This window comes from Thalassophryne amazonica, chromosome 20 (genome assembly GCF_902500255.1).
Source record: "Thalassophryne amazonica chromosome 20, fThaAma1.1, whole genome shotgun sequence".
Lineage (NCBI taxonomy): Eukaryota > Metazoa > Chordata > Actinopteri > Batrachoidiformes > Batrachoididae > Thalassophryne > Thalassophryne amazonica.
The window spans coordinates 66289862-66312305 of record NC_047122.1 but is presented as its reverse complement, the minus strand read 5'-3'; the positions used below and the strand labels follow the sequence as shown (position 1 = coordinate 66312305).

At 44.6% G+C, this 22444-nt stretch overlaps 1 protein-coding gene across 1 annotated transcript in view; it reads left to right on the top strand.

Moving 5' to 3' along the window:
- trappc9 (trafficking protein particle complex 9) overlaps positions 1 to 22444 on the top strand; it is a 417688-nt gene that overhangs the window by 37806 nt on the left and 357438 nt on the right. Inside the window, 4 exon segments of the mRNA XM_034160137.1 lie at positions 4776 to 4919; positions 7744 to 7870; positions 10052 to 10088; positions 10090 to 10195. Of these exon segments, the coding sequence (XP_034016028.1) occupies positions 4776 to 4919; positions 7744 to 7870; positions 10052 to 10088; positions 10090 to 10195 (414 nt within the window).

Sequence of the window (22444 nt, the reverse complement as noted above, 5' to 3'; positions counted from 1 at the left end):
TAACCACAGTTTTTCATGATTTCGTCACATCTGCAAGGCATTAATTTTGTTGGTTTGGAACCAAGATTTTGCTTGTTTACTAGTGTGCTTGGGGTCATTGTTTTGTTGAAACACCCATTTCAAGGGCATGTCCTCTTCAGCATAAGGCAACATGACCTCTTCAAGTATTTTGACATATCAAAACTGTTCCATGATACCTGGTATGTGATATATAGGCCCAACACCATAGTAGGAGAAACATGCCCATATCATGATGCTTGCACCACCATGCTTCACTGTCTTCACTGTGAACTGTGGCTTGAATTCAGAGTTTGGGGGTCGTCTCACTAACTGTCTGCGGCCCTTGGACCCAAAAAGAACAATTTTACTCTCATCAATCCACAAAATATTCCTCCATTTCTGTTTAGGCCAGTTGATGTGTTCTTTGGCAAATTGTAACCTCTTCTGCACGTCTTTTATTTAACAGAGGGACTTTGCGGGGGATTCTTGCAAATAAATTAGCTTCACACAGGCATCTTCTAACTGTTACAGCACTTACAGGTAACTCCAGACTGTCTTTGATCATCCTGGAGCTGATCAATGGGTGAGCCTTTGCCATTCTGGTTATTCTTCTATCCATTTTGATGGTTGTTGTCCGTTTTCTTCCACGCGTCTCTGTTTTTTTTATTTGTCTATTTTAAAGCATTGGAGATCATTGTAGATGAACAGCCTATAATTTTTTGCACCTGCATATAAGTTTTCCCCTCTCCAATCAACTTTTTAATCAAACTACGCTGTTCTTCTGAACAATGTCTTGAACGTCCCATTTTCCTCAGGCTTTCAAAGAGAAAAGCATGTTCAACAGGTGCTGGCTTCATCCTTAAATAGGGGACACCTGATTCACACCTGTTTGTTCCACAAAATTAACAAACTCACTGACTGAATGCCACACTACTATTATTGTGAACACCCCCTTTTCTACTTTTTTTTTTTACAAATAGCCCAATTTCATAACCTTAAGAGTGTGCATATCATGAATGCTTGGTCTTGTTGGGTTTGTGAGAATCTACTGAATCTGCTGGTTCCTTGTTTCCCATGTAACAATAAGAAATATACTCAAAACCTGGATTTATCTTTTTAGTCAGATAGCACTACTATTATTCTGAACACTACTGTACATACAGTGGGGGAAATAAGTATTTGATCCACTCTCAGTTTTGCAGGTTTTCCCACCTACAAAGAATGTAGAGGTCTGTAATTTTTATCGTAGGTTCACTTCAACTGGGAGAGACAGAATCAAAAAAAAAAAAAAAAAAAAGAAAATCACATTGTATGATTTTTAAATAATTAATTTGCATTTTATTGCATGAAATAGTATTTGAACACCTACCAACCAGCAAGAATTCTGTCTCTCACAGACCTGTTAGTTTTTCTTTAAGAAGCCCTCTTATTCTTCACTCTTTACCTGTATTAATTGCACCTGTTTGAACTTGTTACCTGTATAAAAGACACCTGTTCACACACTCAATCAATCACACTCCAACCTGTCCACCATGGCCAAGACCAAAGAGCTGTCTAAGGACATCAGGGACAAAACTGTAGACCTGCACAAGGCTGGGATGGACTACAGGACAACAGGCAAGCAGCTTGGTAGAAGACAACAACTGTTATGATTATTTATTAGAAAGTGGAAGAAACACAAGATGACTGTCAATCTCCCTTGGTCTGGGATTCCATGCAAGATCTCACTTTGTGGGGTAAGGATGATTCTGAGAAAGCTCAGAACTACACAGGAGGACGTGGTCAATGACCTGAAGAGAGCTGGGACCACAGTTACAAAGATTACATTAGTAACACATGATGCTGTCATGGTTTAAAATCCTGCAGGACAGCAAGGTCCCACTGCTCAAGCCAGCACATGTCCAGGCCCGTTTGAAGTTCACCATTGACCATCTGGATGATCCATAGGAGGCATGGGAGAAGGTCATGTGGTCAGATGAGACCAGAATAGAGCTTTTTGGAATCAACTCCACTTACCATGTTTAGAGGATGAGAACAACCCCAAGAAAATCATCCCAACTGTGAAGCATGGGGGTGGAAATGTCATACTCTGGGGATGCTCTTCTGCAAAGGGGACAGGATGACTGCACCGTATTGAAGGGAGGATGGATGGGGTCATGTATTGCGAGATTTTGGCAACAACCTCCTTCCCTCAGTGAGAGCATTGAAGATGGGTCATGGCTGAGTCTTCCAGCATGACAATGACCCCAAACACACAGCCAGGGCAACTAAGGAGGGGCTCCGTAAGAAGCATTTCAAGGTCCTGGAGTGGCCTGGCCAGTCTCCAGACCTGAACTCAATAGAAAATCTTTGGAGGGAGCTGAAACTCCAAACCTGAAAGATCTAGAGAAGATCTGTATGGAGGAGTGGACCAAAATCCCTGCTGCAGTGTGTGAAAACCTGGAACTACAGGAAACGTCTGAGCTCTGTAATGGCAGATGAATATTTCTGTACCAATTGTTAAGGTCTGTTTTTCTAGGGCATCAAATACTTATTTCATGCAATAAAATGCCAATTAATTATTTAAAAATCATATAATGTGATTTTCTGGATCATTTTTTTTAGATTCTGTCTCTCACAGTTGAAGTGTACCTATGATTAAAAAATACAGATCTCTATTCTTTATAGGTGGGAAAACCTGCAAAACTGACAGTGGATCAAATACTTATTTCCCCACTGTGTATGCACACACACACACACACACACACACATATATATATATATATATATATATATATATATATATATAGGGAGAGAGAGAGAGAGAGAGAGAGAGAGAGAGATACGAGGTCTGTTAGAAAAGTATCTGACCTTATTATTTTTTTCAAAAACCATATGGATTTGAATCATGTGTGATTGCGTCAGCCAAGCTTGAACCCTCGTGCGCATGCGTGAGTTTTTTCATGCCTGTCGGTTGCTTCATTCACCTGTGAGCAGGCTTTGAGTGAGGTGTGGTCCACCCCTCTCGTCTATTTTTTATTGCGAATAAATGTCTGAACGATTAGATCTTTGCTGCATCAATTTTTTTCCAGAAACTGTGAGAGACCTCCAGGTGGACACCGTTCGAAAAATTAATATGGCTTTCAGGGACGATTTTATGGGGATTAAACAGATTAAGGAGTGATCCAGACGGTTTAAAGACCGCCCACAACTGCTGAGAGCGCAGCGCGCTCCCAGCGTCGATGGACAGGCTGACACCCCGCACACACAACCAGATCATTTCCAACGTGAAAGCTTTGTTAATCCGGGACCTCGTCTGACTTTCACAAAAAGGCAGAAGATGTGGACATCAGCACTTTTTCCGGCACATTCCACCATTACAGGAGTTTTTTTTTTCATGGAAAAAGAAGCCAAGGGATGCTCCACGGAGCCATATGCGGGACAAAACCACCTCACTGTTGGTCTCACAGGACGGCTTAAAGGTGGATTTCAGATGGATTCCGGTTGCTTTCCAGTCGTGTGAATATCCGATTGTGATTGTGCATGAGCTGGACATGCCAGAACATGTCCCGTGAGGCTTCATCATGGCGTTTCTTTGTGCTGAGCGGCTGCACCACGACGCACCGAACTCCTCCGCCTTTGTTCCTCTTTCCATGACAAAAACTCCTGTAACAGTGAAATGTGCCATTCATTTCTAAACTGGATGCTGTCTTGATCCGGTATGTCCTCTGAGTAGCACAGGAATTGTGAAAAGACGTGGACATCTGCACTTTTCCGGCACATTAAGACAGACGTGCGGAGGAGTTCGGCGCGTCGTGGTGCAGCCGCTCGGCGCAAAGAAACGCCATGATGAAGCCTTACGGGACATGTTCTGGCATGTCCAGCTCATGCACAATCACAATCGGATATTCACACAACTAGAAAGCAGCAAGACATTTATTCGCAATAAAAAATAGACGAGAGGGGTGGACCACACCTCACTCAAAGCCTGCTCACAGGCGAATGACGCAACCGACAGGCATGAAAAAACTCACGCATGCACACGAGGGTTCAAGCTTGGCTGACGCAATCACACGTGATTCAAATCCACATGGTTTTTGAAAAAAATAATAACGTCGGATACTTTTCTAACAGATCTCGTGTAGAGAGAGAGAGAGAGAGAGAGAGAGAGATGAACCTCAGGATCATGTGATTGGCAACAAGGCTTCATAAATAACGTACAAACAAAAGACCTACTTTACAGATACCAGACACTGTGAGTAGTAACAAGACACTGAAGTGGTCTGTCTGTCTTTATTTTTTTTTTTGCATTTTGAAAATGCCAACATCAGCCAAAATAGGAGGTTCGCTGGTCCTCACCTGTTTATATCAGAGCCCGAAATCTCAGAGATGAATATGTAGTAGTTTTTGTTTAAAGAAATCTTGTGGACCCACTCACTGAGTCCATTATGTCCATGATTACCTGACTAATCACAGCAAATGTACACCCTTGCTTTCATTTATTTCCATATTTAGTGTTTCATTAAAAAATAAATAAATAAAATTAAATAAGATTGTTCACAGAGACCCCTGACACTGTTCACTATAATTGCTTTAGTGTAGGGAGGCGGACTGGAACGGCTCCCCAATACAGAACATGTCAGCGGGTACAATTTGCCTGATAAAATACAAAAAAGAAACTGTTTTAAGTTTATTTTTTAAAATTGATTTTCTGTATGAATGTGGTTGTTTCAGAGAGTATAATTTTGTTCATAGTCTTGCTCCATCGAGCATAAATTTCTTTGTTTCTCTCTCAGGGACACATCGAGGCTGGGCTGCTGTTCAGATGCGTCTCCTACATGAACTGGTCTACGCGTCCCGTCGTATGGGCAACCCGGGCCTGTCTGTTCGCCACCTGTCCTTCCTTCTTCAGACCATGCTGGACTTCTTGTCTGATCAAGGTCAGCTCACAGGAAACGCTGAAGAAAATGCCATTAGGCTTTTTCTGTTTTGTAACATGTAGACGTTGTGAAGCGTGTCCAGCTTCATGTCCACGTCTCAAACATCAGACAACATTCATGCTGTCTGTTTGGGTATTAGGAGAAAAATACGTTCAGAGTAATAGTTTGTATTGGACAGTGAAGTCAGATTATTCTAAGCAGGAGTGCGTCTTTGTGTTCAGACAGAAGAAATGCCTAATGTGTGTGTGTGTGTGTGTGTGTGTGTGTGTGTGTGTGTGTGTGTGTGTGTGTGTGAGATGAGCAGCATAAGCCACACAGTAGAGATGTGTGTAATCTTTTGTAAGCAACACAGCATTAAAATGGGGAAAGAAGTAAAAAAAGGTTGTCACAGCTGTGCCTGCACCACAAACAGCTACAGTCTTCGAGTGCATAAATCATCACTTTATGCACAGCGGGCGGGTATTGGGTAATGGGTGGGTATTGGGATACCCGCCCATTACCCAATACCTGCCCGCTACTGGACAGGTAGCGTAAATGTAAATGTGTGCTACCGGCCCAGCAACGCCTCAGTAAGTGATAATAATCCTCAATACCAAATGGGGGCATGTTTTGAAGCACCATAGTAGGTTCTTGGTCCATCTTTGTTTATTTATGCCATTTCAAATACAAAAAGTAAATCACGCTTCTCTATATAAAAAAAAATATAAAAAAGCTGTCATCAGTTCCACTTAATAATAATAAAAATAATTTCCTTTATTTGTCATTGTACATGCAGCGAAATCTATCCTATGCATTTAACCATCCTAATTACAGTTAGACACAGTCCAACCACTAGGGGCAGTGTACAGCCACAGTCTGATGCTCGGGGACAAACTCCAGATGGGGAGACTCTGCCTTTGGGCAGAGAAAGGATCAGACCCTAAATAAGCATGTTTTTGATTGTGTGAGGAAACCAGAGTGCCCGGACAGACACAGGAAGAACATGCAAACTCCACACAGAAAGGGGGTGGAAATGATCCCACGGCCTTCTTGCTGTGAGGCAACAGTGCTAATCACTAATTCACCATGCCACTGTACACAGTTGTCATAAATCTAAGGTACAGAGTAAAACTGAATAAATATTTTCGTTGTTAAAATTATTATAGTAGTAGTATTGTTATTATTAGTGTGGTTGTTATTAATTATATTATTGCAAGAAATGTCTTCAGAAGTAATGTCTATGGTATTGTCGATGCCTGTTCAGTCCTCTTTCCCCTCTGATTGTGCCCCTGCCCTGCACAGTGAAGAAACAATGGAGAACCTGTGCATTTTTGTAGAAAGAGCTACCTGATTGACAAGTCAGAAGGTTTTATCCTTAATTTTATCTTGTGCTGCCCTCAGAAAGAGACTTTGTGCGTATTTGAAAGGAACGCAAAATGCAAATATGTTAAACTAATCTTTGTGTGGTGTGCTTATTCATTGTGTTGCCTCCATGCTGTGAGGCACAGTGAGACAGTGTGAACTCTTTTTGCAGCTTGAAGCAGTCTGAGCTGCTGAACTATCTGCTCACCACATCGAGCATTGATGGATTGAAAACATGGGGACGAGATTACTGGTAAAAAGTTCCTCCAGCTGCTCCCTTGTTTTCACTTGGGTCGCCACAGCAAATCCAAGGTGGATCTGCATGTTGAATTGGCACAGGTTTTACACCGGATGCCCTTCCTGATGCAACTCCACATTACATGGAGAAATATGGCAGGGGTGGCGTTTGAACTGGGAGCCATCCGCATTGAAACCGAGCACACTAACCACATGGCCACACGTACCAAATGTCATACTGGTGCTTTGATATTATGGGACCCAGTATAGACACACCCCTACCCCAAACTCACATAGTATGGAGTGCATTTTGGGGCCTAGTACAGATGTTAAAATTGTGAGCAGCAGTATGGTGTCAGGTTGAGAGAGAGCGCCACTGATGTAGGGTTTGCTTTGAGAGTGTTGATGAAGTGTAAGTAAGGCTGGAAGAGTTGCATTGTGTGATTGTGGCTTTTAAGAACACTTATGACAGGGAGCTGCGGGAGGAGTTGTGGTGTTGTACGAGGAAGATGAGTTGGGTAGAGAAACACATGAGGGTGGGCCATATTATATTTGAGGACATGGGACAGTGATAAAGTCCACTTTAACCCCTGGTGGACATGGCTCCTCACCTGCCTGTTCTCTGTGGTGTGTTTAAAAAAAAAAATCTAGAATCCAGGGGAGAAATTTCAACCAACAGAACGGACTCGCACTCACTCAGCCCCGTCTCTGTGAGCGCTATAAAATCCAGGTGGTGCGATTGCAAAAGTCTGTCGAAGCAACATGTTGCGTTTACAATAAATTTGAGAAAATCAGTGCAGATTTCACATAAATACAAAAGCTTGTAGGACTCAGACGAGCTCCATAAAACTGAATGTATGGAATGTTTGTGGGTTGATATCGCTCTCTGCTTGATGGGCACTCGAGATGTTTGCAGCAGCAAAACAATTTCCACAGCTGGATGAGCAGTAATGTTATCTCAGAAGCTATTGATGGTACTATAAAACTTACAATTTAAAGTGAAGGCTGAGGCTTTTATGGCTGAGACAGACATCTCACTGCTCATTAATGTCTGGTTAATTTATGTTTTCCACTAAAATAAAACCCGTGTGGCAGAGATTAACGGCAATTTATGCAGGAGTAATTAGGAGTATTAATAGTATTATGGAGTAAAAGAATTGTTTGCTCTTTTTGACTAATTGCCTCTTTCGGTTTCTTTTCTGGCTACGTGCTCATGTACTTGTCTTCTCTTGTATGCTTTCAACAGAGAAGAAAGAAGTAACTCAGAGTCTGGACAACTACACCTCAAAGTGCCCCGGTGGAATGGAGGTCATCACACTTCCTGACGGCCTGAAGCTCCCTCCGGTGCCCTTCACAAAACTTCCCATTGTTCGGTAAGTCAGGAGTGTATTATTGTTGTTTTCCAGTCTCTTGCTACCTTCACTCTGGTGGGTGACCAAAAAGAAATGAACGTTCCCCCCATTTGTTCACCCTATGAAGCCAGGCCACCGTACGTCTGAAGTTTCATTAAATTATTACTTTTGTTAATAATATCTGTGCCAGTGCTGCTGATGTACCTTGAGTTTTTACACGGTTGAACTGAAAAATAATCTCGCCAACACGACATCAATGAAATAAAAATGTAAAAGCCTAAACAAAGGCATGCATAAGTGTACATACCATGAAGTATAACGCAACTGAATCATAGTTTATGCAGCCAGCTTTCTTCAGATAAGTCTGGGGGGTGTGTCTTAATTTACATCAACGGGTGTGGCCTGACCAGATTTTGTGGTTCTAGTCTAAACTTTAGCAGCTATACGTTGAATCAGCTGAAGACATCTCAAACTCTTTGTGGTGAACCAGAAAATAAAACAAGACAATTCAAAACAAACAAACAACAACAAAAAAACAAGTTAATTCTGCAGGATACAAAAGCATGAATCATTACTTTGGTGTCTGCCATTAGTGCAGCAGATAACAGAATATTTAAGAGGAATCCTTCAAATGGTGAAACAAGCACCAAATTTGGCAAAAGTACACCTTAGATATTACTCTTTTGAAAAAAAAAACGACGGGCCACTTGAATTTCAATAGGCGGCCACGTACGGGTCAGTTGAAGACTTACATAGGGGTCAAAATATAAAAATGCTCCAGTCATATTGAAAATTATACCACATTATTTGTCTGATTGTAAAGATTCCAAAAAGGTATAGTTTGGACTATCTATGACTGAATGCTATAGAGTTATGGGGTAAAAACAACAAGAATGGTGACAAAGTTCAGTTTGTACAGGGGTCAAAAGTTAGAGTTGATTCAATTTTGTTCAAAGGTGATGCCTATTATTGGTTGAGTTAATAGGGTTTCATAACGGAATAGTTTGCACCATGTATCATGCTTAGTTATCATGTTACGGGGTAACATATGTCACATGTCATAGAATTCAATGGATGTCAACATTATTTGACCTTTACTTTAGAGACCAAGCATTTAACACAGTCAAAACTATTCCATTTATTAATCCAAGTAGCTCAATCAACAATTTGCACCATTTTTTACTAGAATTAGAGCAACTTTAACTTTTGACCCCTGTACAAACTGAAATTGTCCTTTGTCACCATTCTTAAGGTTTTTACCCCATAACTCCATAACAGTCAGTCACAGATTGTCCAAACTATACCTTTTAGGAATCTTTATGATCAGACAAATAATGTGATATAGTTTTCAATATGATTGGAGGATTTTTATATTTTAACCCCTGTGTAATTCTTCAATTGACTCCTATGTTGCCGCCTATTGAAAATTCAAGTGGCCCATCATTTTTTTCAAAAGAGCAATGTCTAAGGAGAATTTGTGCTGGATTTGGTGTTTGTATCACCATGTGAAGTATTGTTTCAGTTATTTGCTGCACTACATAGAGAGGATGGGTCTGTTCATTGTAATGTTACACAGATGCCAGTAGGTGGTCTTAGGCACCTCAAAAAACAGTGTTGAAGCCATGCTGAATCAAAAGCAACACCAAGATCTTTAATTCTTCATCTGTGACGAAGCACACAGTCTCCCAGTGATGGTGTTAATTGATCGTGAAGACCTCTCTGCCTAGCAAGACCAACCACAGTCACCTATGTCTTCTATGAGTTGAAAAGTAGAAAACTGCAGGAAATCCAGTTTTTTATAGCACCACCTGACAATCCTCCAGTTTTCTGCAGAAACAGACATATCATCAGCATAACAGTAAAAACCAGCCCCATGGTTATGTAGAATCTGATCAAGAGGTGCAAAATACCAAGAAAACAACAGTGGATATAAAACCGAACCTTGAGGTACCCCATACTTTGCCTTTTTTCATTCAGATGTTGTGCAGTTCATGTGTCCATAGCAGTTGAATGTGTTTTCTTCTCAATCAGCTTTTTTTTTTTTTTTTTTTGTATAGCAGAGACAATACCCTGTTGATTGCTACTTTTTTTTTTTTTTTTACGAGTAGATAATGAGTGAATTCTTGTTGTGGGTATCACTGTTTACGACATAAAGATAATGTCATGTCGCTCGTGTTCTTTCCTGTGTAATGTGTGAAACAGGTCGGTGACGCTCCTCCCTCTGCCTGTCAGTTTGCGCCCCCCACAAAGTGAAAGGCCTGCTGGGACAGAGTATGTCCACTGCCAGCCCTTTTATATACTCGCCAATCATCATGCACAACAGAGATGAACGCTGTAAGAAGATAGGTAAGTTTCACATGATTTTTTTCAGACAGCGAATAGCTTTTACGATTCAGCTGCATAGTCGACTGACAGTGATTTATGTAAAAAAGAGACTCGTCTAATATATAATTTTCAGGTAGTTGAATGACAACACTGGGTAGTACAAAGAGATGTCACCCATTTAATTAAGTTGGTAGCAGTTGTGCTAGTTACGTGTGATTCATACTAACAGTACAGTAACCGTGGCACGGAGCTTGCAGTCACTCCTGTTTTAAAATAACAAGCTGATAATATTCAGGTTGTAAACCCTGAAAAGTTAAACACCTTAACTTTTAGAGTGCCCAACCCTAATCCTTTGTCAATGTTGAGGTCAAGGACACAGCTCGACTTTGGGAGTATAGTCTTTCAGTACATGGAGTACATGTAGCTGATTTTACCAACAGTCAGCCGACTACTCCAGTGTTTAAGAACTCCTGTTAAATCAAGTGCTGTGTAGCATCAATGAAAGTTGCCAGTCAGACCTTTCTGGAGACCTTTCAAACCTCAAATGTCAGAATCTGATATCTACATCACAGATTTTGACTGCTATTGACAGAACATCCTGGACTATATTTTGTGATGTTTTTTCCCCCTCCTATGAGACGCTCTCACTGTTTGTGTGATATAAGGTGCCTTTGAAACACCTCACCTAATGCCTAGTTCACACCAAACAGCTGAATAACTAAAGTCATTGTCATGAAAAAAGCTCTAAAACTTTACGATTGTTTAATGTGATCTGTGTGATGGTTTTGTCAGACAGCAGCTAATTTGTGCTCCGTGGGCCACATTAGGCCCGGCCTCCGTAGGGTACCTGAACTTAAACGTTCAAGAAAATAGTGGGTGCATGTGCACACGGAGACCTTGCAGTGCTGGCTGGACAGCATGTTGAATTTTGATGGGAGTCAAGTCTCTGGACGTCCTTTAATATTCTTTTGTGATTGTTCTGTCATATACTCACTGGTAAAGGTCATACACTTCACAAAATGTATCAATCTTTACAGAACTATGGCAGCTTTTTTTTTTTTTGGGCTGTGCACCTCATGAGTTGAAGGCTTTTTTTAAAGAAGTTGTACTTGAAATTAAATGATCTGGATGAAGTGATTAATCTGCAAGAGATGAGCAGAAATACATGCTTGTCTGGAGGCTTTCTTATTTGTTAAACACACACTTGTGTGATGAACTGGGGAACTGATCAGCAGGGTGGCTGTTTGAATCTGTGATTGTAATGTGCAGGGTTTTCTGAGGACAGTGCAACTTTACGCACGACTAAAGATGATCGCGTATTCATCAATAAATAAAAGGTGCAACTTTTAAAAGGTGCAGCTTTTTCCCTCCCATGGCCGTCATGTAAAAAGAAAACCGTGCCGGTCAATGAAAAATCACTTGTTGTTACAACCCCAATTCCAGAGAAGTTGGGACGTTGGTAAAATGTAAATAAAAAGAGAATACAATGATTTTCAACTCCTCTTGCAACCTATATTCAACTGAATACACCACAAAGACAAGATATTAATGTTCAAACTGATAAACTTTATTGTTTTTGTGCAAATATTTGCTCATTTGAAATGGATGCCTGCAACAGGTTTCCAAAAAGCTGGGACAATGGTATGTTTACCACTGTGTTACATCACCTTTCCTTCTAACAACACTCAATAAGCGTTTGGGAACTGAGGACACTAATTGTTGAAGCTTTGTAGGTGGAATTCTTTCCTGCTTGATGTATGACTTCAGTTGTTCAACAGTCCGGGGTCTCCATTGTCGTATTTTGCGCTTCATAATGTGCCACACATTTTCAATGGGCGACAGGTCTGGACTGCAGGCAGGCCAGTCTAGTACCCACACTCTTTTACTACGAAGCCACGCTGTTGTAACACGTGCAGAATGTGGCTTGGCATTGTCTTGCTGAAATAAGCAGGGACGTCCCTGAAAAAGATGTTGCTTGGATGGCAGCATGTGTTGCTCCAAAACTTGGATGTACCTTTCAGCATTGATGGTGCCATCACAGATGTGTAAGTTGTCCATGCCATGGGCACTAACACACCCCCATACCATCACAGATGTTGGCTTTTGAACTTTGCGCTGTTAACAGTCTGGATGATCTTTTTCCTCTTTTGTCCAGACGACACGACATCCATGATTTCCAAAAACAATTTGAAATGTGGACTCATCAGACCACAGCACACTTTTCCACTTTGCGTCTGTCCATTTCAAATGAGCTCGGGCCCAGAGAAGGTGGCGGCGTTTCTAGATGTTGATGTTTGGCTTTCGTTTTGCACGGTAGAGTTTTAACTTGCACTTGTAGATGTAGCGACGAACTGTGACTGTTAACTGACAGTGGTTTTCTGAAGTGTTCCTGAGCCCACACGGTAAGATCCTTTACACAATGATGTCAGTTTTTAATGCAGTGCTAACAGGCTGGAATGGCTGGACACAAATGCAGGGCTCACAAAGATAGCTCTTGTTGCAGACGGGTTTTAATGAGAGAAGCAGAGGTCGGTACACGGGAAGGCAGTCCAGAACACACAGCAGCAGTACAATAATCATCAGGCTTAATCGTGGTCGAAACAGGCAGGCAGGAGGTCGAGAACACACAAAGCAGGCAGGACAAGGAAACATGGGCACAAGAGCTGGATAGAAGGCACAGGGCGCATCAATCTGGCGAGGAACAGACACAAGCCATGAGCATATATACTCCTGAGACCTAATCAGGAAATCTAGGACAGGTGTGCATGGAAAGAGCCGGAAACAGGGTGTGGCCAGAGACAGAGTGCAACAAAAAAAACAGCAGACACCTTCCACAAGGAAAAGCATACATGAACAAAGCTAAGCAGAAAACCAAACCCCCCCGTGAGACCCCGACAGTACCCCCCTGCCACGGCGACCCCCGGCGGCACAGGGGAAGAGGGATGAGCAGCATGGAAGTCGCGGATCAGACCAGGGTCCAAAACAAAACGGGAGGGAACCCACGACCGCTCCTCGGGACCATACCCCTCCCAATCGACCAGATGCTGAAAACCGCGACGGCGAGAACCCAAAAGCCGGCGCACCGAAAAAACGGGACCACCATCCACAAACTGGGCGGGCGGCGGGAGGACGGCAGGAGGGCACAACACACTAGACCGCACAGGCTTCAACTGACTGACGTGAAACGTGGGGTGAACACGCATGGACCGCGGGAGACGGAGACGAACAGAAACCGGATTAACGACCTTGGACACAGGAAAGGGACCAATGAACCTGGGCCCCAACTTCTTCGGTACACCCCTAAGGGTAAGATGACACGTTGACAGCCAAACCCTCTGGCCTGGAGAGTAAGACGGGGCTGTAGACCGACGACAATCAGCTGCGGACTTGTACGCCGCAGCGGAACGCAACAAAGCAGCACAAGCCCGATCCCAGGTCCGCTGGCAACGGAGGATCAAACTAAGGGCAGAGGGAACCGTGGAATCACGGCTAACAGAGGGAAACAGCGTGGGTTGGTGACCAAAAACGACATGGAACGGGGCGAAACCAGTGGAACTAGAAGGCAAACAATTATGTGCCAGTTCGATCCACGGAAGCTGTTTCGACCATGTTGAGGGATGGCGAGACGCAAGAATGCGGAGTCCCTTCTCTAGGTCCTGGTTAAGTCTTTCCGATTGCCCATTGGCTTGTGGATGATAGCCCGAAGTAAGACTACTTGACACCCCGAGGAGACGGCAAAACTCCCTCCAAAAATGAGCCATGAACTGTGGACCCCGGTCAGACACTATATCTTGTGGCAAACCGTGTAACTTGAAAACGTGGTCAAGCATAACTTCAGCTGTTTCCTTGGCAGATAGTAATTTTTTCAACGGTATGAAATGAACCATCTTGGAAAGACGATCTACTACAGTCAGCACAACAGTGTGCCCTTCAGAAGATGGAAAACCTGTCACAAAATCTAACGTGATGTGGGTCCAGGGCCGAGTTGGAATCGGTAGTGGAAATGAGGCCCCAGCCGGCGGACGGTTGGACGATTTGTGCATGGCGCATACTTGGCAGTCCGAGACATAATCTTTGACATCCCTCACAAGCCCCGGCCACCAGAATCTTTGTTGTACTAAGTATATGGTCTTCTTAATACCAGGATGGCAAACAATACGATTATCATGGCACCACTTAATTGTCTCTCCCCTAAGGGATACCGGAACGAAGAGCTTGTCATGAGGACAACCCGAGGGAACCGGTGCATCACCTAAAGCGGACCGTATTTGGATTTGATATCCCAGGTGAGCGCCACCACAAAACATGATTTGGGAAGAATGGTATCCTGATCTGCGCTCTCTTCTACTGTGTCCTCCCGACGGGAAAGTGCATCCAGCTTACCGTTCTTTGTGCCCGGACGATAGGACAGGGTAAAATCAAAATGGCTAAAAAATATGGCCCACCGAGCTTGACGTGAGTTGAGTCGTCTAGTTGTTTTTAGGTATTCTAGATTCTTATGGTCAGTATAAACGATGAAAGGTAGCTGTGCCCCCTCCAACCAGTGCCGCCACTCCTCCAGGGCCACTTTTACTGCCAACAGTTCGCGGTCGCCGATGCTGTAATTGCGTTCAGCTGCGGACAGCTTCTTAGACAGGAAGGCACACGGATGAAGCCTATTATTCGAGGCACCCCTCTGGGACAGGACCGCCCCTACTCCCACATTGGAGGCATCAACCTCAACCACGAACTGTCGAGCGGGGTCAGGGAGGAGCAGCACGGGGGCCGTGGTAAAATGATTCTTTAGAAGATTGAATGCCTCGTCACACTCCAGTGTCCACGCGAATGGCCTGTGGGACGAGGTGGCATTGTGCAAAGGAGCCGCAATAGTACTGAAATTCCGAACAAACTTGCGATAAAAGTTTGCAAACCCAAAAATCACTGTAATGCCTTACAGGATGTGGGGACAGCCCAGTCCCGAACTGCCACAATCTTCTCTGGGTCCATCCTGATTTCCCCTTTAGAAAGAATGAAACCTAAAAAGGATACTGTGGATTTATGGAATTCACATTTTTCAGCTTTCACGTAGAGATTATTCTGGAGCAGTGTCTGCAGTATGGAGCGAACATGTTGGGTGTGAGTGGCCAAATCTGGAGAAAAAATGAGAATGCCATCGAGATACACAAACCTGTTAAGAAAGCCCCGCAATACGCCATTAACATTAAGTTTTGGAATACAGCGGGTGCATTAGTCAGTCCAAACGGCATGACTAGATATTCGTAGTGTCCGGTGGGCGTATTAAACGCTGTTTTCCATTCGTCCCCCTCCCTAATCCGGACTAAATGATACGCGTTTCGGAGGTCAAGCTTGGTAAAGATGGCGGCACCCTCTAATAATTCAAAAGCAGATAGTAAGATAGTGTCCTGACTGTCCGCAGTAATAACAGAGGTTGTCCACCCGGCGGCGCTGCTGCTCTGCTGGAGTCAGGCGCATACGCCCCAACTGCATTGGCTCGTCTGTGTGGTGGAGGGTCGGGTCGGGAGTGAGTGAAGGAGGTGGGGCGATTGGTAGGGGTGCTGGTCCGGTGATCAGGACGACATCCGCGGCGAGGACGATCCTGCAGTCTTCGGTCGGTGCGGATGGCTAGAGCGACAATTCGTCCAGATCTTCGGCAGGTCGACGGCGATCAATTGTTCTTGGATCTCCGCGAAAGGCCCTGGAATAACACGTCGAGTAGCCGCTGCCGGATTCCATTCAACTCTTTGCCGCCAGGATCGAAAGTCTATGGCGAAGTCAGTAACTCGGCGGTTTTGCCCTGCCTCAGCTTCATCAAGGAGCGCACCGCCTCACGTCCCGGAGCCGTGTGCTGGAATACTGTTTGAGGGCCGTGGTGAACGCTGAAGGGATGAACAGGATGGCGCATGACGTTCCCATTGGCTGTGGCCCCAGGCAGGGCTCGTCCAGGACAGGTGAGTGATTATGTAAGCGATCTTTGTTCTGTCGGTCGAGAACATGGCAGACATTAATTCAAAATGTAGCTCACACTGGGTGATAAATGGTCTTACGTCTCCTGATTCGCCTGAAAAGTGTTCAGGGCGCGACAGCTGGTTACAGACAACAGGGGAGGTTACAGAAGCTGACACGGCGGCTGGCAGTGCCGGCGGAGCATTAGAACTCCCGGCAGCCGCGCCCGACACAGCCTGAGGATCCAGCCGGGACAGTACTTGGTTCATCTGGGTGCTCACTGACGACATAAACGCGTCCTGGCATTTTGTTAGTTCGCTCAACCCGGCACTGAGCGTTGAAAGCTGGTCTTCCTGGTGGGCAAGCCGCTGACTATGGTGGCGTACCGCCAACTGAAACGGATCTGAGCCCGCTGTGTCCATTGTTGGCCAGATTGATCTGACAGGCTGGAATGGCTGGACACAAATGCAGGGCTCACAAAGATAGCTCTTGTTGCAGACGGGTTTTAATGAGAGAAGCAGAGGTCGGTACATGGGAAGGCAGTCCAGAACACACAGCAGCAGTACAATAATCATCAGGCTTAATTGTGGTTAAAACAGGCAGGCAGGAGGTCGAGAACACACAAAGCAGGCAGGACAAGGAAACATGGGCACAAGAGCTGGATAGAAGGCACAGGGCGCATCAGTCTGGCGAGGAACAGACACAAGCCGTAAGCATATATACTCCTGAGACCTAATCAGGAAATCTAGGACAGGTGTGCATGGAACGAGCCGGAAACAGGGCGTGGCCAGAGACGGAGTGCAAAAAAAACAGCAGACACCTTCCACAAGGAAAAGCATACATGAACAAAGCTAAGCAGAAAACCAAACCCCCCCGTCAGACCCCGACAAGTGCCGCCTGAGGGATCAAAGGTCACGGGTATTCAGTGTTGGTTTTCGGCCTTGCCGCTTACATGTAGAAAGTTCTCCAGATTCTCTAAATATTCTGACTATATTATGGACTGTAGATGATGGAATCCCTAAATTCCTTGCAATTGAACATTGAGAAACATTGTTCTTAAACTGTTGGACTATTTTTTCATGCACTTGTTCACAAAGTGGTGATCCTCACCCCATCTTTGCTTGGGAATGGCTGAGCCTTTTGGGGATGCTCCTTTTATACTCAATCATGACACTCATCTGTTTCCAATTAACCTGTTCACCTGTGGAATGTTCCAAACAGGTGTTCTTTATTCATTCATCAACTTTCCCAGTCTTTTGTTGCCCTGTCCCAACTTTTTTGAAACGTGTTGCAGGCATCCATTTCAAAATGAGCAAATATTTGCACAAAACCAATAAAGTTTATCAGTTTGAACATTAAATATCTTGTCTTTGTGGTGTATTCAATTGAATATAGGTTGAAGAGGATTTGTAAATCGTATTCTGTTTTTATTTACATTTCACACAACATCCCAACTTCATTGGAATTGGGGTTGTAGATTATTGATTTACAGAGTGACTCTTGATTCTTGACTACATCAGGATGCCCTTGTAAACAAAGCTTCATCTTTAGTTGGTTGTATTTTGATGTGCGTTTCTGTTGAAATGCCCGAATGTCTCAGAAACTTAAGTGTGTAAACTGCAGCAGCTGGCTGAAGGCTGCGCTCACTGCTATCTGAATCTGGTGCATGATACAGCACCTCCTGCTGTGGCATTCTGGAGTGCATCAGTTTCAATATTCTGTCTGGGTGTTAGATGCACATTCGTCAACAAAGCCGACTCTGCTTCATGCTCTGCTAGAGTCATGATGCTGATTGTCATCTGTAGGATTCCTGGTGTGCTTAGTGACTGAGTTGGTTTTTGTTTTGAGTAAACTTGTTGGCACTGTTGACACACCCAAGGTGATAACTACATTTTGCAAAGTACGTGTGAGGGTAGCCAGCAAATATAAAGTTCAGGACAAAGCCTCTCAAATCCTTCAATATTTGCAACTGCTTTAGGACTACAGTGTCCTCCAAAAGTAGTGGACTACTTAGTATTTCACACATTTTAATCTGTTTGTGCCAATTCAAATACAAAAAGTAAATCAGACTTCTAAAACCATCTCCCTTAAACTCAAAGTAAATCTCTACAACTTGATATAAATTAATTAAAAATCTAAAAGCCAAGATGAGCCAGCATAAGTAATGGGCCCCTTTGGCATAATACTTGTAAATAATCAGTTTTATTGCCAGTTTTCTTCAGACAAGTCAGGGGATGGATACATGAACATTTCCAAGACACTGAATATGTCTTGGACTTTATTTACATCAGTTATGTAGAAATACAAACAGTATGACACTCTGTGGTAAATCTTTGTGGAGGAGACAGTTCTCAAAAACTGAGTGACTGTGCAAGAAGGAGAAGAGTGAGAAGTTACAGGCTTTGGCTGTGATTGGAGAAATTGTGCACAGTGCATGTTTTGCATTTTGTATCCCCAGTTATACAGCTTCATGATGAAAGCGTACAGAGGAGGGTTTTATTAAAAAGAAGACCTGAATCTTCAGCTTCTATGTTGCAGAAGGTACATTTGAGATACAAGCCTAGATTTGATGTTTTTGGGTGAAAGAAAGTTCCTCTGATTCACTGCTTGGTGTGCACATTGAAGATTATGTCATGCCAGTTTCATGCTACATCACTAGGATGAGTTTGGGGTACTACCATCGGCAGTAGGGGAACGAAGTACCCTGTACCAGAAACGAGTAGAGTTCAGTTGAGCTGTTGCCATGTGGTGGAAACGCATCAGAAGTTTGGTCCAACGCAGACCAAACCAAAAGCCTCATTTCACTGAGCAGTCCGAGTCGGTTCGGTTCAGAATGGTTCAGCACGGCTTGCATTTCCATGGCCAGCAGTACTCTTTGTTGGAAGAGGAGCATGGTGGACGTCGACATGCACATCATTGAGATGTGCAGCGTGATGTCATATTGTTATTCTTCCACAACGATCACCAGGAAAGTCTGCACCTCCTTGTCTGACCAAGCTTGGCTGCTTTCATTGACGTTCCACACAATGATGGAACATGTTATAGACAGAGGACACAAAGGTTAACAACTACCGGAATGATGGGGAAAGAGCAGCATGAAATAGTCAGGAAACTGCTCACAATACATCTCTGAAGCACGGCGGAGATACAGAGTTATGTTGTGGGCATGACAGTATGACTGCCATATGAAAACGGTTTTGAGAGTATTTATGATTGATGTGACTGCTAACAAAAGCAGCGTATGTGCATTCTGCTGGGTACGGGGCTGTGGTGTCTCACATTCAGCCATGTGCTTCACAGCGTCAAGGATGGATGCAAAAAAAAAAAAAGAAGAAGCAGCAAAATAGTCTATGATCCATGTAAATAAAATATTGTTGTGTAACACCTTTCACAGTACTTCACTGTTATGTATCAATAACAATTAAACAAATGTAACAAATGCTGCAACTCCCACACAGTTTACCCGAATTGGATTTAAGCACCAACGAAAGAAAGCTGAAAGTGTTCCCTTTGAAATCATATTACTGTCTTTAACTCTGATGTGCTTTGGCAGGACAGCTCATATTCCATCCTGTTCAGTGTTTTATACTGTATTTACGACCGAGCTCTGTTTTCTGCTCTTTAAAGTCACGTGTTGTCATGCAGATTGATACGCGACCATAAAGTACAGCGGTGTCCACTGAGGTTTATATTCTCTGTACAGCTGTGAGACTGTTTTGGGAAGTCTGTTGTTTGCCGCCGTCCTCTCCCCCTGATGTGAGTGATGTTCTCTTACAGTGGTTATGATCATCTAAGAGGGTGAATTTAACTCGGAGGAATCCTCAGGGAAATTAGGTATTGTGGTCTGGTCTGTGTTGTGGACCGCAGTACCTCTTTTTTTTGTTCATGTTCTCAGTGTATTTGAAATGAAACACTGGCTGCAAAGATGAAATTCTGAGTTTATTCTCATTGTAGTCATATCCAAAAAATCTCAAGGAATGCTATATTTCTTAAAAGAATAGATATAATATATATGTGTGTGTGTTGTGTTGGTGTGTGTTCTATGAATTGTCCATTTACCTTTCATATATAGTCTACTACAACCCCTGGCAAAAATTATCGACTCACCGGCCTTGGAGGTGTTCGTTCGTTATTTAATTTTGTAGAAAAAAAGCAGATCACAGACATGACCTAAAACTAAAGTCATTTCAAATGGCAACTTTCTGGCTTTAAGAAACACTATAGAAATCAAGAAAAAAAATTGTGGCAGTCAGTAACGGTTTGTTGTGTGTGGGCTGCCAGAAGAGGAGGTACTGCTGGCCCACCACCAGTGGGCTTTCTGCCTGAAGTGCGGGCTTCAGGCACGAGAGGGCGCTGCCGCCATGGACACAGCCGGGGGTGACAGCTGTCGCTCATTACCTCTTGACAGCTGTCACCCATCTGCTCAACATCATCTCACTCCATAAAGACCAGACGTCATCTCCACCTCGTTGCCGAGATATCATACTTCATTGGAGGTAATATCCTCAGCCTTTTGTAAATCTGTTTATTGTGAGTGTTTGCAGGAGAACCAGTCGTTTTTGAGGAGGCTGTGCAAGACGGCGCTCCTTTTCAGCTGAGACCGCTGCAACGCGCTGAGTGTGAGGTGGAGGTGGCATTCCCACCGTTATTGTTACTGGGTGTACACACACCCACACTTGACTGTCTTTGTTCTTCGCCAGCAGTACCAGATCCGACAGTCGGGGACGGTGATCACTGGGAATTCGGACTTGGCGGCTCCAGTATTCACCAGGTTCTGGGGCGGCGGAAATCGTGTGGTTCCGACTCTCCTCAGGACAGACGTCTTCTGTCCTCGAGCCTGCCCACACGTCACCTTTGTGTATTGACTGTTGTGATATTCTGAGATTGTCTGTATGTTCGTTGTGCACATTCACAACATTAAATTGTTATTTTGGCTCATCTATTGACCGTTCATTTGCGCCCCCTGTTGTGGGTCCGTGTCACTACACTTTCCCAACAGGATATCTCGGCCAGCGTCATGGACTCCAAGGGGCGTCACCCGGCTGTTGAACGACCAATGGGAGAGCAGGAGCGCAGGCGTCTGCAGGAGATGTGATTGGTGAGCTGCAGCACATTCTCACCGCCTTTACGGCTCGGTTGGATCAAATGGACTGAGCAAAAACATCCTCCTGAACCGCAGGGTGAGGCTCTCTCCGCGCAGGTGGCGGCGAGCGCTCAGGGCGCTGCTGCAGCTTGTCCTCCTGCGACCCTGTGCAGGATATAAATGTTCCAGTGGTGGTTCAACAACCCTCCCACCATCCCCCTGAAGCATACATAAGCCCTCCTGAGCCGTACGGAGGTTGTGTGGAGACGTGCGCGGACTTTCTATATGCAGTGTTCGCTCGTCTTCCGCACAACGTCCCGTCATGTACGCGTCAGATGCTAGTAAAATAGCTTATGTGATTGCTCTGCTTCGGGGTAAAGTACGCGCCTGGGCTACGGCGCTCTGGGAACAGAACTCACGGTTGTTATCAGCATACACTGGGTTTGTGGGGGAGTTCAGAACAGTTTTGATCACCCTAACAGAGGAGAGACCGCTTCAACAGTGCTGCTGTCAATGAGACAGGGGACGCGAGAGCCCAGCCGCTTATGCAGTCAACTTCCGCATCGCGGCTGCGAGGTCCGGCTGGAATACGTTGCGCTCCGCGCCGCCTTCATAAACGGACTGTCGTTGGTTCTGAAGGAGCAGCTGGTAGCTAAGGAGGAACCGCGGGATTTAGATGGGCTTATCGATCTCGTTATACGGTTAGACCATCGGTTGGAGGAACGCCGCCGGGAGCGAGGCGAAGGACGTGACCAGGATACGCGCCGCCCCTCTCCCTTCCGGGTTCGAAAAGGGGCTGCCCTCCCCACGCTCCCACAGCCGCAGCGCTTTGTGGGGCAACAGCTCCCCCTGCTGACGTTGTTAGGGAAATGCACAGGGCCAAAATGGGGAGGCTGATCCGTGGAGAGTGTTTTCTCTGCAGCACAACTGAGCACACACAGAGAAACTGCCCCAAACGGCCAAAACGACAACACTCGCCCTTAGAGACTGGGCTAAGGGGGGGTCAAAACATTCAAGTAAGACAACCACAAATTGCCACACGACTCCCAGTCACAATCCTGAGCGGGGATTTAACCTTCAAGCCCGAGCACTGGTGGACACGGGGTCAGAAGGGAATCTGCTAGACAGCAGATGGGCAAGGGAGGTAGGGCTCCCTCTGGTGGCGCTTCCTTCGCCATTGCAGGTGCGGGCACTAGATGGCACCCTCCTCCCTTACTCACACACAAGACACAACCAGTAACTCT